Here is a 15862-nt window from a genome sequence, read left to right as displayed (position 1 = left end):
ATGAGGTCATGGCTGATCTTCTACCTCAACTCCGCTTTCCGCATATCCCTCGATTCCCTTAGTGCCCAAAAATCTATCGATCTCGGTATTGAATATACTCAAAGACTGAGCCTCCACAGCCCTCTGGGGTAGAGAATTCCAAAAATTCATCACCCTTTCAGTGAAGAACTTTCTCCTCCTCTCAGTCCTAAATGGCCAACCCCTTATTCTGAGACTGTGAGCCCTGTTTCGAGACTCCCCAGCCAGAGGAAACATCCTCCCTGCATCTACCCGGTCAGGGCCTATAAGAATTTTGTATGTTTCAATCAGATCACCTCTCATTCTTCTAAACTCTGGAGGATATAGGCCTAGTCTACTCAATCTCTCCTCATAGGACAATCCCCCCATCCCAGGAATCAGTCTGGTGAACCTTTGTTGCACCCCCTCTATGGCAAGTATATCCTTTCTTTGGTATGGAGTCCAAAATTGTACACAATACTCCAGGTACAGTTTCACCAGGGCCCTATATAATTGCCATAAGACATCTTTACTCTTATACTCAAATCCTCTTGTAATAAAGGCCAACATACCATTTGCTTTCTTTTATTTGCTGTACCTGCATGTTAACTTTCAGTAATTTGTGTACAAGGACACCCAGGTCCCTCTGAGCACCAACATTTCCCAATCTCTCACCATTCAAAAAATACTCATCTATTTTTCCTACCAAACATGGATAACTTTACAGTATAATCCATTTTCCGTGGTCTTGCTCACTCACTAAGCCTGTCTATATCCACTTGAAGTCTCTTTGCATCCTCCTTGCAGTGTCAGTTGTGGCTCAGTGGGTAGCACACTCCCCTCTGAATCAAAAGGTTGTGGGTTCAAGTCCCACTCTAGGGACTTGAGCACATAAATCTAGGCCGACACTCCAGTGCAGTGCTGAGGGAGCGCCTCACTGTCGGAGGGTACCGTCTTTTGGATGAGATGTTAAACCGAGGTCCCGTCTGCTCTCTCACATGGACGCAAAAGATCCCATGCAGCTTTTTCGACGAAGGGCAGGGGGAGTTATCCCGGTGCCCTGGCCAATATTTATCCCTCAATCAACATAACAAAAACAGATTATCTGATTGTGATCACATTGTTGTTTGTGGGAGCTTGCTGTGCACAAATTGGCCGCCGTGTTTCCCACATTACAACAGTGACTGCACTCCAAAAGTACTTCATTGGCTGTAAAGCGCTTTGAGACGTCCGGTGGTCATGAAAGGCGCTATATAAATGTATGTCTTTCTTTCTTGCTTTCCTCACAACTTACATTCCCACCTAGACTTGTGTGGGCTTTGCTGCTCCTTCATATTGCACCAGTGACTGAGTGAATCAAATTTAGTTGCTCATTACATGAGACTGAGCAACCTTTGAGCAGTGTTTGGTGAAAAGTGTCCTCCATCTGCAGTCCCATTTGTCTCACTGTGGAAAGAAAACCCCACAAAGCCCTGTTTGCACATAATTAATAATTCTTATTGTTCATAATAAGCATAAAAATTGCAACATGTTGCCTTTTGCTCCCCCCCTCCTTTCTTTGTTTTACCTGAACAGGGCCCTTCCAGACTTGTGAAAGTGAAGCCTATTTAACCAGCGCACACACTGCCTGCCAGACTCGTACTGACCCTGTGGGGCTGCAGGAGGCCCAGGTCCCGTTCCCGTTCCCGTTCCCATCGCAACCGCGCCGCGTGATGACGTCACCAGCGTGTCCGATAGACCGCTTTCACGGCGACGTCACCTCCACGTACGGTACTTCCGGTTCCCCACTCTGAAACCGTCCCCCGGCGTTCTGCAACACATTTCCCATGTTAAACCTCATCTTTTCGGTTCCGTCCCCTGCCCCAATTTGTAGCCTCGCTCCAGCAAATGACTTTAGATCTCGCACCCACTCCATTTTCTTTCCTACAGTACTCATCATCATCAGAGGCAGTGCCTTGGAGTCGAGGAAGACTTGCTTCCACTACTAAAGTGAGTTCTTTGGTGGCTGAAAAGTCCAACACGAGAGCCACAGACCCTGTCACAGGTACTACATATTATACAAAAGCCAAATACCGCGGAAGCTGGAATTCTGAAAAAAAGACTGAAAATGCTGGACGTACTCAGTCAGGCCAGGCAGTATCTGTGGAGAGAGAAACAGAGTTCACGTTTCACGTCGATGACATCACGTCAGAATTTCTGACGCAAAGAAACCTAGTAACTTTTGTATTAGTGGATCTACCCCCCCGAATTTAAGTTCATGATGCATTGGCTTTTTATTGTAACTGGAGCGTTGGACTACAAATTACCTTACATTATAGCGGTTTTCAAATTTTAAAATCTCCCATTTATATAGTGCCTTTCATGACCTCAGGATGTCATTTAAGTCCTTTTTTTGGAGTTGTGTCACTGTTTTAATGTATCAAACACAGCAGCTAATTAGCGCACAACAAGCTCCCATAAACAGCAATGAGATAATATACAGATAATCTTTTTTTGGTGGCGTTGGTTTAAGGATAAATATTGGCCAGGGCACTAAGAGAACACCCCTGCTCGTCTTAAAATTATGCCATGGGATCTTTTATGTTTTCCTGAGAGGGCAATTGGAGTCTCGGTTTAAAGTCTCATCTGAAAGAGAGCATCTATGACAGTTCAGCACTCCCTTGGTATTGCACTGAAACGTCAGTCTAGATTGAGTTTATGGAGTGTGTTGAACACACAACCTCCAGATACAGAAGCAAGAGTGCGACTAATTGACACCTAATTTAATTGGTTTGGAACAGGAATACCACACAATGCAAGAAAATAGTTTTAAAAAATGATTCAAAAATTGTGCAGTATTGCAAAAGATTTAGCAGTCTTTCAATCCTGTGAAACTTCACGATACTATAATAGTGAATTAGGGAAAAGAATTTTAGGAATCTGGTGTTAGCAATGTTGATGGATGTGAAATACTTTTTAAAATTGATTTGAAATCTACAACAGCCTGAAAAAGCTATAAAGATAAATGTTTATTGGGAAAATACTTAAATAATTAGAGATATTAATTTTGCTGAATGAGGTGTATATAGAGTATTGTAATCCTTAAAAGTACATTATAAAAAATATATTAAAAAAATGATCAATATTGATTTATGTGAAAAACATTTTAAAATAGTTTTGAAAACTGCAACCATCTGTGCCTATGCATCTGTTAGCCCATATTTCATTCCTGCATTAATATTATTAAATTCAATTCAATTGTTTTATTGTGGAATATCACATTTAATTACTTGAAGGGGAAAATTGCAGGGCTATGGGCAAAGAGCAGGTGAATGGGAACAATTGGATAGCTCTGGCAAAGAGCTGACACAGGCACGATGGGCCGAATGGCCTCCTTCTATGCTGTATCCATGGCATAACTAAGACTGCCTATTTCCAACTCCATAACATCGCCCGTCTCTACCCCTGCCTGAGCTCTTCCGCTGCTGAAACCCTCATCCATGCCTTTGTTACCTCTAGACTTGACTATTCCAACACACTCCTAACTGGCCTCCCATGTTCTAACTCGCACCAAGTCCCGCTCACCCATCACTCCTGTGCTCGCTTGCCCACATTGGCTCCCGGTTAAGCAATGCCTCGATTTCAAAATTCTCATTCTTGTTTTCAAATCCCTCCGTGGCCTCTCCCCTCCCTATCTCTGTAATCTCCTCCAGCCCCACAACCCCCCGAGATATCTGCGCTCCTCTGATTCTGGCCTCTTGAGCATTCCTGATTATAATTGCTTAGCCAATGGCGGCCGTGCTTTCAGCAGCTTAGACCTAATCTCTGGAATTCCCTCCCTAAAATTCTCCCCCTCTCATTCCTCCTTTAAGATGCTCCTTAAGATCTACTTCTTTGACTAAGCTTTAGGTCATCTGCCCTGATTTCTCCATATGTGGCTTGATGTCAAAGTTTTGTCTAAAATGCTCTTGTGAAGGCAGTCAAGGGTTTTGGGGAGCGGGCAGGGAAATTGAGTTGGGGCCAAGGTCATATCAGCCATGATCTTATTGAAAGGCGGAGCAGGCTCGAGGGACCATATGGCCTACTCCTGCTCCTATTTCTTATATTCTTATGAAGGGCACTGGGGATGGTTTGCTATGCTAAAAGCACCATGTAAACGCAAGTTCTGTTGAAGGGTCATCGACCTGAAATGTTAACTCTGTTTCTCTCTCTGCAGATCCTGCTTGACCAGCTGAGTATTTCCGGCATTTTCTGTTTTTATTTCAGATTTCCAGCATCCGCAGTATTTTTCTTTTGTAAATGCAAATGACTATTGTTGTAGTCGGAACTCAGTGGGTAGCACTCTCCTCGGAGTCAGAAGGTTGTGGGTTCAAGTCCCAATCCAGGGTTTTGAGCATATCAATCTAGGCTGACACTCCAGTGCAGTACTGAAGGAGCGCTGCACTGTCGGAGGTGCCGTCTTACGGATGAGACGTTAAACCGAGGCCCTGTCTGCTCTCTCAGGTGGACATAAAAGATCCAATGGCATTATTTTGAAGAAGAGCAGGGGAGTTTTCCCCGGTGTCCTGGCCAATATATATCCCTCAATCAACATATCATTATCACGTTGCTGTTTGTGGGAGCTTGCTGTGCACAAATTGGCTGCAGCATTTCCCCACATTACAACAGTGACTACACTCCAAAAGTACTTCATTGGTTGTAAAGTTCTTTGAAATGTCTGGTGGTCATGAAAGGCGCTATATAAATCCAAGTCTTTCTTTCATAATAAAAAATCCAGATGATCTAGTCATTTACTTCATTGCTGTTTGTGGGAGCTTGCTGTGCGCAAATTGACTGCCACGTTTTCTACATTACAACAATGACGATACTACAAAAAAAGTACTTCATTGGCTGTAAAGTTCCTTGGGATGTGAAAGGCCCTGTATAAATAAAAAGTACAGTTTTGGTCTCCATATTTAAGGGGGATCTACTTGCATTGGAGGCAGTTTAGAGAAGGTTCATTAGGTTGATTCTGGAGATGAGGGGGTTGACTTATGAAGATAGGTTGAGCCTATACTCATTGGAGTTCAGAAGAATGAGAAGTGATCTTATCGAAATATATAAGATAATGAGGGGGCTCGACAAGGTGGATGCAGAGAGGATATATATTAGGGGAAACTAAAACTAGGGGCTATAGTCTCAGAATAAGGGGCCCCCCATTTAAAACTGAGATGAGGAGGATTTTCTTCTCTCAGAGGGTATAAATCTGTGAAATTCTCTGCCCCAGAGAGCTGTGGAAGCTGGGGCTTTGAATATATTTAAAGTGGAGATAGACAGATTTTTGAGCGATAAGGGAGTCAAGGGTTATATGAGGAGCGGGCAGGGAAGTGGAGCTGAGCCCATGATCTTATTGACATTCTTGCTATTGAGGGAGTGTAGCGAAGGTTCACCAGACTGATTCCCAGGATGGCGGGACTGACATTTCAAGAAAGACTGGATCAACTGGGCTTGTATTCACTGGAGTTCAGAAGAATGAGAGGGGATCTCATAGAAACGTTTAAAATTCTGACGGGGTTAGACAGGTTAGATGCAGGAAGAATGTTCCCAATGTTGGGGAAGTCCAGAACCAGGGGTCACAGTCTAAGGATAAGGGATAAGCCATTTAGGACCGAGATGAGGAGAAACTTCTTCACCCAGAGAGTGGTGAACCTGTGGAATTCTCTACCACAGAAAGTTATTGAGTCCAATTCACTAAATATATTCAAAAAGGAGTTAGATGAAGTCCTTACTACTAGGGGGATCAAGGGGTATGGCGAGAAAGCAGGAAGGGGGTACTGAAGTTGCATGTTCAGCCATGAACTCATTGAATGGCGGTGCAGGCTAGAAGGGCCGAATGGCCTACTCCTGCACCTATTTTCTATGTTTCTATGAATGGCGGAGCAGGCTCGAGGGGCCAAATGGCCCACTCCTGCTCCTATTTCTGATGTTCTTGGCTGTAAAGTGCCTTGGGATGTGAACGGCGCTGTGTAAATGCAACTCTTTCTACTTTATAAACAATTTACCAACAAGTTATTAAAAACAACTTCTGCCGACCCCTGCATGGTGTCTAAAGTGTCGGATTGCTTGTTTTTATTTATTGCTACGTTAAAGGCAGCTTATATAAATAAAAGTTCGGCTTGTTATTCGTGTTCCTGCAGCGAGCAGAGCCGATTGTCAGGCAGGCCTGGAGTTGTGCCGTACGACAAGGTGGCGGCGGCGGCGGCGGCCTGCCCCGGGGCGCGCCGCCGTACGATGACGCAGTACGGCGAGCGGTTGGCAGGCAGGCAGGCAGGCAGGACGGACGGTTGGTTGGTGGAGGAGGCGGCGGCGGGGCGGCCCGAGACAGAGAGAGCGCGAGCGAGAGAGAGAGAGAGAGAGAGAGAGAGAAAAGCGCCGAGGCCTCGGCGCTGCATGGCGGCATGACAGAGCCGGCGGCTCAGAGGGAGAGCCCGGCCGGGAGCGGAGAGCCCGGACCCGGACCGGCACCAAGAGGCGGTGGCGGGCAGCAGGAGGCCCGGGAGCGGCGGCAGGAGCAGGAGCTGGAGGAGGAAGAGGAACTGGACCCCCGCATCCAGGTGAAGCCAGGGGTCAGAGGATGGAGGTGTCGCATCTGTGTCTCTGGGTGTGGGGGTCCACAGGGCCCCCCCCCTGACCCCACTGGCTGACCTCCCGCGCGGTTGCTCCTGGATAGAGCGGGCATGTGGAGTCTTGCTGGTCCCGTTGAAAGACCAGCCGCCGCCGGACGTCCCGAAGCGCTTTGCCGCCCGTGAAGCCATATATTTTATATGTTTCTATGAGATCCCCCTCTCATTCTTCAAAATTCGAAATCGAGGAAGACTTGCTTCCACCTGGAGTATTGTGTACAGTTTTGGTCTCCTGATCCGAGGAAGGACATTCTTGCTATTGAGGGAGTGCAGCGAAGGTTCACCAGACTGATTCCCGGGATGGGAGGACTGACATCTGAAGAAAGACTGGATCGACTAGGCTTGTATTCACTGGAATTTAGAAGGATGAGAGGGGATCTCATTGAAACATTTAAAATTCTGACGGGATTGGACAGTTTAGATGCAGGAAGAATGTTCCCGATGTTGGGGAAGTCCAGAACCAGGGGTCACAGTCTAAGGATAAGGGGTAAGCCATTTAGGACCAAGATGTGGAGAAACTTCTTCACTCAGAGAGTGGTGAACCTGTGGAATTCTCTACCACAGAAAGTTGTTGAGGCCAGTTTGTTCGATATATTCAAAAGGGAGTTAGATGTGGCCCTTACAGCTAAAGGGATCAAGGGGTATGGAGTGAAAGCAGGAGTGGGGTACTGAAGTTGCATGATCAGCCATGATCTTGAATGGTGGTGCAGGCTCGAAGGGCCGAATGGCCTACTCCTGTACCTATTTTCTATGTTTCTATATTAAACGTGAGTTTTCGGGTGACCTATACAGTCCAATATGGGAATTACAGTCTCTGTCACAGGTGGGGCAGACAGTTGTTGGAGGAAAGGGTGGGTGGGGAGTCTGGTTTGCCGCACGCTCCTTCCGCTGCCTGCGCTTGTTTTTTGCATGCTCTCGGCGACGAGACTCAAGGTGCTCAGCGCCCTCCCGGATGCTGTTCCTCCACTTAGGGCGGTCTTGGGCCAGGGATTCCCAGGTGTCAGTGGTGTAAGGGGTGGTTTTCAGGGGGTGAGCTTTCCCTTCTGACCTTTTTGAGTGGTTCCGAATCGCTCCCACACCCTTGGTTCTAGACATTGGAATTGTGAAGGGACTGTGACAGACTTGGACAGACAAGGTAGGAAGCAGGTATGGCTTTATTGTGTTTAAAAAAAAAAGTGAAAGGCACACCTTTAATAACACACACACACAATAGTAATACCAATACACACTGAAGGGTACAACACATTGAATAAAATGTCAAAATACAGCCTGTGGGGAAAAGAATACAGCTTAAACTCTAAATGGGGTAAAGAGGAGAATGCAGATACATTTACACAAGTTATCCCAGCCTCCCCCCTCCCAATTCCCCTAACTAACTAAGTTATAGCTCTGGGGTTTCAGGGGCCATGCTCATCAATCCCCTTTTGACAGTTCTAACTCCGGGGTTCGCCTTAGTTGTCCACGTTCTGTAGTCTGTACCCCTTGGTAGCGTAGGACCAGGTTGTAGAGTGGAAAAAATCTTTGGTTTTTCTTCGGTTTTGTTTGGTTGGTCGCGATGGTCCGCAACTTTCCAATAGTCGTTTTGAAAGCCTGTTTGCTGTCGTGGTTTTAGAGATTCCTTTCGCTGATGTTTCGGGGTCCCACTTTTCGATGCTGGTGTAGGACTTGTGCAACAAAACTGCTAACTTAATAGTGTCTCTAGAAGCACACCTTACTGCCAGAACAGGCCTTCAATTATACTCAAACAGGCTTCCTTATCTTTGTGCCAAATCAGTTCTTGGGCTTTGTTTAAACTGTTCTGTCCACTGATTTTCAAATGTCTCCTTTGTCAGTGTTTTTGGTGGGCTAGTCAGCAGTAACTCGATTTAGGGTGTGATAATGTGCTATCACTGGTTTTGCATTGTTTTAGGATTGTCCCGTTTCCTGACCATCTAGTTGGGCCCATGATTTCCATTGTGCTTGATTGGGTAATTTGATTATCTCTTGGGGGGTGAATTGGTGTTGCATAGTTCCCCCAGACAGTCTGCGATCCTTAATACACGAATTTGCTTCACAGAGGTTAGCCCCACCTCCTGTATTCGGTAACTCTTTTTCGCAGCCAAAATGTTGTAGAATCTTAAAATTGATATGTTCCTTCCCATAGATGTTGAGGGGATCTCGGGCTTCTGTAATTTAGGTCCATTTTGAATTCTCTTTTCAAAAAGTCCAAACGCTGGGGGCTGGGGGTGGGGGCGTCTCCATGAATGCATCCCCTGTTATCCCCTGCCGGCTTCGTCTCCCCCTTTAAAACTCATTTGTGTCCTGAAGTTTTTTCTTCCATTTTAAAAGTCCAGAAAGGGATTCTTCTCCTCTGCAGGGGAAAGGTACCAGGAATCTTTGTGAAATATTGGTAAATTCTACAGTGGGAATTTTGCATTTTATCAAGGAGGCTTTGAGGGCATCCTTGAAACATTTCCTCTGCCCATCTGGGATTCGCTGGTTTGGAGTTCCGAGTACGGGAAATGCGGCAGCCAACTTGCGCACAGCACGCTCCCGCAAGCAGCAATGTGATCAAGACCAGATAATGTTTTTTTTTGTTTTGTTGATTGAGGGATAAATATTGGCCACGACACCAGGGATAACTTCCCCTGCTCTTCTTCGAAATAGTGCCATGGGATCTTTTACGTCCACCTGAGATGTCATCCGGATGAAGGCACCTCCGACAGTGTGGCGCTCACTCAGTGCCGCATTGGAGTATTAACCTAGATTTTTTTGCGGTTTGTCTCTGGAGTGGGACTTGAACCCACAACCTTCTGACCCGGAGGCACGTGTGCTTCCCACTGAGCTGACACTAACATGGACCTGTGTTCAATCCCATCCCCAGTGGCAGGCAATGGCTCAGTGGGTAGCACGCTCCCCACTGAGTCGGAAGGTCGCGGGTTAGATTTTCCACTCCAGGGACTTGATGATGTAAATCTAGGCCGACGCTCCAGTGTGGTTGTGAGGGAGTGCCGCACTGTCGGAGGTGCCATATTTCAGATGAGACCTTAGGCCCCGTCTGCTCTCTCTTTCAGGTGGGCGTAAAAGATCCCACGGCACTATTTCGAAGCCAATATTTATCCCTCAATCAATATGACAAAAAACCCAGATTATCTGGTATCACATTACTATTTGTGGGAGCTTGCTGTGTGCAAATTGGCTGCTGTGTTTCCTGCATGACAACAGTCACCACACTCCAAAACGACTTCATCAGCTGTAAAGTGCTTTGAGATGCGGTGGTTGTGAAAGGCGCTAAATAAATATAAGTCTTTTCTTTTTTATCCCTTTCTTCACAAGACTTGCAGCACCTCAAGTGTGAGGGATTCTTCAATAACTACTCGTATTTTTATATTGCCTTTAACATAGTTAAACGTCCCAAGCTGCTTCACAGGAGTATTATAAAACAAAAAATTTAACACCAAACTACATAAGGAGAAATTAGGGCAGGTGACCAAAAGCTCGGTCAAAGAGGTAGTTTTTAAGGAGTGTCTGAAAGGAGGAAAGAGAGGTGGAGAGGTTTAGGCAGGGAGTTCCAGAGCTTGGGTGCCCAGGCAGCTGAAGGCACAGCCACCAATGGTTGAGTGATTATAATCAGGGATGCTCAAGAGGGCAGAATTAGAGGAGTGCAGACATCTCTGCGTTATGGGGCTGGAGAAGATTGCAGAGATAGGGAGGGGCGAGGCCATGGAGGGATTTGAAGACCAGGATGAGAATTTAACCAATGTAGGTCAGCGAGCACAGGGGTGATAGGTGAATGGGACTTGGTGCGAGTTAGCACACGGGCAGCCGAGTTTGGATGACTTCAAGTTTACGTAGGGTAAACTGTAGGAGGCCGGCCAGGAGTGCGTTGGAATAGTCAAGTCTAGAGGTAACAAAGGCATGGATGAGGGTTTCAGCAACAGATGAGCTGAGGCAAGGGTGGAGACGGGCGATGTTATGGAGGTGGAAATGTGTATGTGGAAATGTCTTCAGCACAATGTGTGTAACTTAGGAACAGGAGGAGGCCATTCAGCCCCTCGAGCTTGTTCTGCCACTTGATGAGATCAGAGCTGATCTGCGACCTAGCTCCACATACCCGCCTTTGGCACATATCCCTTAATACCATTGGTTAATAAAAAGCTATAAATCTCTGATTTAAAATTAATAATTGATCTAACAGCAAGAGAGTTTCAAACTTCTACCACTCTCTGTGTTTCCTAATTTCACTCCTGACTCTAATTTTTAGCCTATAATCCCTAGTCCTAGAATCTCCAGCCAGCGGAAATAGTTTCTCTCTATCCACCCTATCAGAGAACTGCCCTGCTCTTCTTCGAAATAGTGCACCTGAGAGGGCAGACGGGGCCTCGGTTTAACGTCTCATCCGAAAGACGGCACTTCCGACAGTGCAGCGCTTCCTCCGTACCGCCCTGGAGTGTCAGCCTGGAGTGGGACTTGAACCCAAGGCCAACTATGTTGTCCTTCCCATCTGTGATTGGTGAACATAGGCACATCCTTGAGGCGACCAGCAGGGAGAAGTTTATCTCTAGTTTGGCAGCTGCTTGTAAATCCTTAGGGAGAGATTCCATGTTGTCCAGGTTCTAATTACCAGCCAGGAAATTACCTTTTTAAAAAAAACTATACTTGTGACGAATATTTGATAGCTGCAAGATTTTTTTCATATGCATTTGTACTGGTGGATCTACTTCCCCCTGAATATAAGTTCACGAATGCGTTGATTTTGCTAGTAACTGGAGCGTTGGACTGCAAAGTGGTGTATAGCTGAAATATTACAAAGTCTGATTGCTGTAAGTAAACATAGACTGAGGTCAACGAGAAATGAATTGTAGATTGGAGGGGAGCTGTAAACTTCAGGCTGTGAGCCAGAAACACTTTCACATCTACTTCTGAAAACTTTGTAGTGTAACCTTTGTAGTGTGATGGACATTCTGAAATATATGTTTGTGCGAGAGACTGAACGAATGGTAATTGGCAGAAAAGCCTGAGGTGAGATGAGATTTTTTTTTTAGGCAGAGGGTGGGGGGGGGGGATTATGATCTACGTAAACCAGAGGTGATCCAAAACACTCTGCCTGTGTCCTAACTCGCACCAAGTCCCGCTCACCCACCACCCCTGTGCTCGCTGACCGACATTGGCATCCGGTTAAGCAACACCTCGATTTCAAAATTCTCTTGTATTCAAATCCCTCCATGGCCTTGCCCCTCCCTATCTCTGTAATCTCCTCCAGCCTCACAACCCCAAGATGTCTGCGCTCCCCTAATTCTTCTCTCTTGAGCATCCCCGATTATAATCACTCAACCATTGGTGGCCGTGTCTTGTGTTGCCTCGGCCCTAAGCTCTGAAATTCCATGCCTAAACCTCTCTACCCCTCTCCTTCAAAACGCTCCTTAACATCTGCCGCTTTGACCAAGCTCTTGGTCACCTGCCCCAATTTCTTCTTATGCGGCTCGGTGTCAAATTTTTAATCTCCTAACACTCCTGTGAAGCACCATGGGACGTTTCACTACGTTAAAGGCGCTGTATCAATACAAGTTGTTGTAGTTGTTGGAATGCACTGCCTGAAAGGGTGGTGGAATGGCAACTTTTTCAAAAGAGAATTGGATAAGTGCTTGAAGGGGTGAAAATTGCAGGGCTGTGGGGAAAGAGCAAGGGGAGTGGCACTAATTGATCTTTAAAAGAGCTGACTCAGGCACAAAGGGCAGAATGGCCTCCTGTGCTATAAGGTCTTATGTGCACATTGTTTACAAGTAATCTGACACTGGGAGTGTGGTTTCTGAATTTCCTCTTGCATTATACTTTTGTGTTTACATTACATCAAATGTACCAAAGAATTATACCATACTGACGAATATTACACATCTCAATGATGCTAATAAAAAAGAAAGACCTGCTCTTGCACAATGCCGCAGGAAGTCCCGAAGCACTTGACAGCCAATATTTTGAAATGAAGTCACTGTTGTCATGTAGGGAAACACAGCAGCCAATTTGTGCACAGCAAGCTCCCAGCTAATGATCAGTTTTAGCGATGTTGATTGAGGGATAAATATTGGCCAGGACACCAGGGATAACTCCCCTGCTCTTCTTCCAAATAGTGCCGCGTTATCTTTTACGTCCACCTGAGAGAGTCGAAGGGGCCTCAGTTTAACGTCTCATCTGAAATATGGCACCTCCGACAGTGCGGCACTGGGAGTGTCAGCCTGGATTTTGTGCTCGAGCTGAAGGTGGACTTGAACCCACAACCTTCTAACTCAGAGGCAAGTGTTCTATCCACTGAGCCACAGCTAAATCATAGGTGCAGGGCCAATTAGGTATATTTAATACTAATTATCCACCACTTTATCGCTCGTGCCTAAAATACAGATCATGTCTCTCTCTTTCCGCAGGGCTGCTTATTCCCAGTTCATTACGTTGTGACCTTTTAATAATGAAGAGTGATGACTGTGCAGCAGATAGGACGATTTTTACAGCGGTATTTTAGCAGATCCCCCTCGCTGTAAAAACCCATAGTTCACGAGTGTCCTTCAGGGAAGGAAAGCTGCCAAATCCAACCTGGTCAGGCCTACTCGTGAGCCCCAGCCACGCTGTGTGGCTGTCGCACTGAGTTATACTGATAATCGCGACGGGACAGGCACCAAGGGTGAGGCAGTCAATGTTCTCCCCGGTGTTTTGGCCAACATTTATCCCCCAACCAACACCTAATACAGAAGATCTGGCGCTGTGTGTGGGAGCTTGCTGTGCGCAATTTGGCTGCTGTGTTTCCTACATTACAACAGTGACTGCACTTCAAAAAGTACTTAATTGGCTGTAAAGCGCTTTGGGATTTCCTGAGGTAACGAAAGGCGCTATATAAATGCAAATTCTTTCTTTTGCTGTTTGCAGAAGCTTGCTGTGTGCAAATTGGCTGCCGTGTTTCCTGCATTATAACAGTGACTACACTTCAAAAAGTACTTCATAGGATGTTCCAAGCACTTCACATCCAAAGCTTTTTAAAAAAAATACATTCTCGGGATGTGGGCGTCATTAGCCAGGCCAGCATTTATTGCCCATCCCTAATTGCCCTTGAGAAGGTGATAGTGAGCCGCCTTCTTGAACCGGTGCAGTCCGTGTGGTGAAGGTGCTCCCACATTGCTGTTAGGGAGGGAGTTCCAGGATTGTGACCCAACAATGATGAAGGAACGGCCGATATATTTCCAAATCAGGATGGTGTGTGATTTGGAGGGGAACGTGGAGGTGGTGGTGTTCCCATGTGCCTGCTGCCCTTGTCCTTCTAGGTGGTAGAGGGCGCGGCTTTGGGAGGTGCTGCCAAAGAAGCCTTGGCGAGTTGCTGCAGTGCATCTTGTAGATGGTATACACTGCAGCCATGGTGCGCCGGTGGTGGAGGGAGTGATGTTTAACGTGGTGGATGGGGGGCCGATCAAGTGGGCTGCTTTGTCCTGGATCGTGTCGAGCTTCTTGAGTGTTGTTGGAGCTGCACTCATCCAGGCAAGTGGAGAGTGTTCCATCACACTCCTGACTTGTGCCTTGTAGTTGGTGGAAAGGCTTTGGGGAGTCAGGAGGTGAGACACTCGCCGCAGAATACCCAGCCTCTGACCTGCTCTTGTAGCCACAGTATTTATGTCCAGTTAAGTTTCTGGTCACTGGTAACCCTCAGGATGTTAATAGTGGGAGAATTCAATTATGGTAATATGTTGTGAAGGGTGCTGTATTAATACAAATCTTTTTTAACATTGAGTGACCAATTTGATGGGTGAGTTTAGTGATCTCTATTAGAATCGTGCAATTTTTAAACAAGTGTTATCATGTAATGTTATTTCTATCCATACACACTGACTCGAGTGAAGAGGAAAGCAGTGTTTTAAATATATATATTATTGAGCAATATTGGGGTGTCGTGGTTCCTGTACTTGCTAGTTCGTGAGCGGTAGCTTTGGGCAAATAAAATAAAGGGATTTGATTGGTTATAGGGAAGGAAAGATAGGAGGTGGTGGGGCAGTATTGGTTAAAGAGAATGTTATAGCGCTGAAGAGAGATGATGTCCTGGAGGGGTCAAGGACAGAGTCTATATGGCTAGAGCTAAGAAATAATAGAGGTGCCATTACTCTACTAGGTGTATTCTATAGATCACCAATTAGTGGGGACAAATATATAGAGAGCAAATTTGCAGAGAAATTACAGAGATGCAAAAACTATAGAATAGTGATAATGGGGGACTTCAACTATCCTAATATAGACCGGGATAGTAATAGTGTAAAGGGCAGAGAGGGGGAAAAATTTCTGAAGTGTGTTCGGGAGAACTTTCTCGATCAGTATGTTTCCGGCCCGACGAGGGAGAAGGCATTGCTGGATCTGGTTCTGGGAGCCAGTGTCAGTAGGTGACCATTTAGGGAACAGTGATCACCGTGCCATAAGGTTTAGATTAGCTCCGGAAAAGGACAGGGAGCAACCTAGAGTATAAATACTTAATTGGAGGAAGGCAAGTTTCAGTGGGATGAGGAAGGCAAGTTTCAGTGGGATGAGAACGGATCTGGCCCGGGTAAACTGGAATCAAAGATTGGCGGGCAAAACTGTAGTGGAAGAATGGGCTGCCTTTAAAGAGGAAATAGTTTGGGTACAGTCGAGGTACATTCCCACGAGGGGGAAAGGTAGGGCAACTAAAGTCAGAGCTCCCTGGATGACAAACGATATAGAGAGTGAGATGAAGCAGAAAAGGAGTGGGTATGACAGATGTCGAGTCGAGAATACGTCTGAGAATCAGGCTAAATATAGACAGGTCAGAGGAGAGGCAAAGAGCGGGTATGAGAATAGATTGGCAGCCAACATAAAGAGTAATCCAGAAGTCGTCTAAAGGCATATACATAATAAACGGGTAGTAAGGAGGGGTGGGGCCGATTAGGGACAAAAAGGAGACCTACGCAAGGAGGCAGAGGGTATGGCTGAGGTACTAAAGGAGTACTTTGCATCTGTCTTCACCAAGGAAGACGATGCTGCTATAGACATCATAAAGGAGGAGGTAGAAGAGATATTGGATGGGATAAGAATTGATAAAAATGACGTACTAGAAAGGCTAGCTATACTTAAAGTTAATAAATCACCAGGACCGGATGGGATGCATCCAAGGACGCTGAGGGAAGTGAAGGTAGGAGGTAGGGGCCATAATCTGCCAATCCTCCTTGGAAACGGGGGAGGTGCCAGCGGACTGAGGATAAACC

The 15862-nt window shown here is 46.1% G+C and overlaps 2 protein-coding genes across 7 annotated transcripts in view; one reads left to right on the top strand and one right to left on the bottom strand.

Annotated features, from left to right (window-relative positions):
* gtf2h4 (general transcription factor IIH, polypeptide 4) overlaps positions 1–1709 on the bottom strand; it is a 103140-nt gene extending 101431 nt beyond the window's left edge. The window contains exon 1 of one of the 2 annotated variants that reach the window (XM_070861377.1): positions 1644–1709. The gene's annotated coding sequence lies outside the window, so the exon portion shown is untranslated. Of the gene's footprint in view, positions 1–1564 lie in introns of both variants that reach the window. The other variant, XM_070861376.1, reaches the window with a different exon arrangement.
* A 4633-nt stretch (positions 1710–6342) lies between these two features.
* sh3bp5lb (SH3-binding domain protein 5-like, b) overlaps positions 6343–15862 on the top strand; it is a 75680-nt gene continuing 66160 nt past the window's right edge. For all 5 annotated transcript variants that reach the window (XR_011587800.1, XR_011587799.1, XR_011587798.1 and 2 more), the window contains exon 1: positions 6343–6569. Coding sequence is in view for 2 of the 5 variants with exons in the window: in XM_070861374.1 (XP_070717475.1) it covers positions 6414–6569 (156 nt within the window). In the remaining 3 variants the exon portion in view is untranslated. The remainder of the gene's footprint in view (positions 6570–15862) is intronic.

The sequence above is a fragment of the Pristiophorus japonicus genome, chromosome 19 (genome assembly GCF_044704955.1).
Source record: "Pristiophorus japonicus isolate sPriJap1 chromosome 19, sPriJap1.hap1, whole genome shotgun sequence".
Lineage (NCBI taxonomy): Eukaryota > Metazoa > Chordata > Chondrichthyes > Pristiophoridae > Pristiophorus > Pristiophorus japonicus.
Note: the sequence above shows the minus strand (reverse complement) of the source record. Positions and strands in the feature narration are given on the sequence as shown.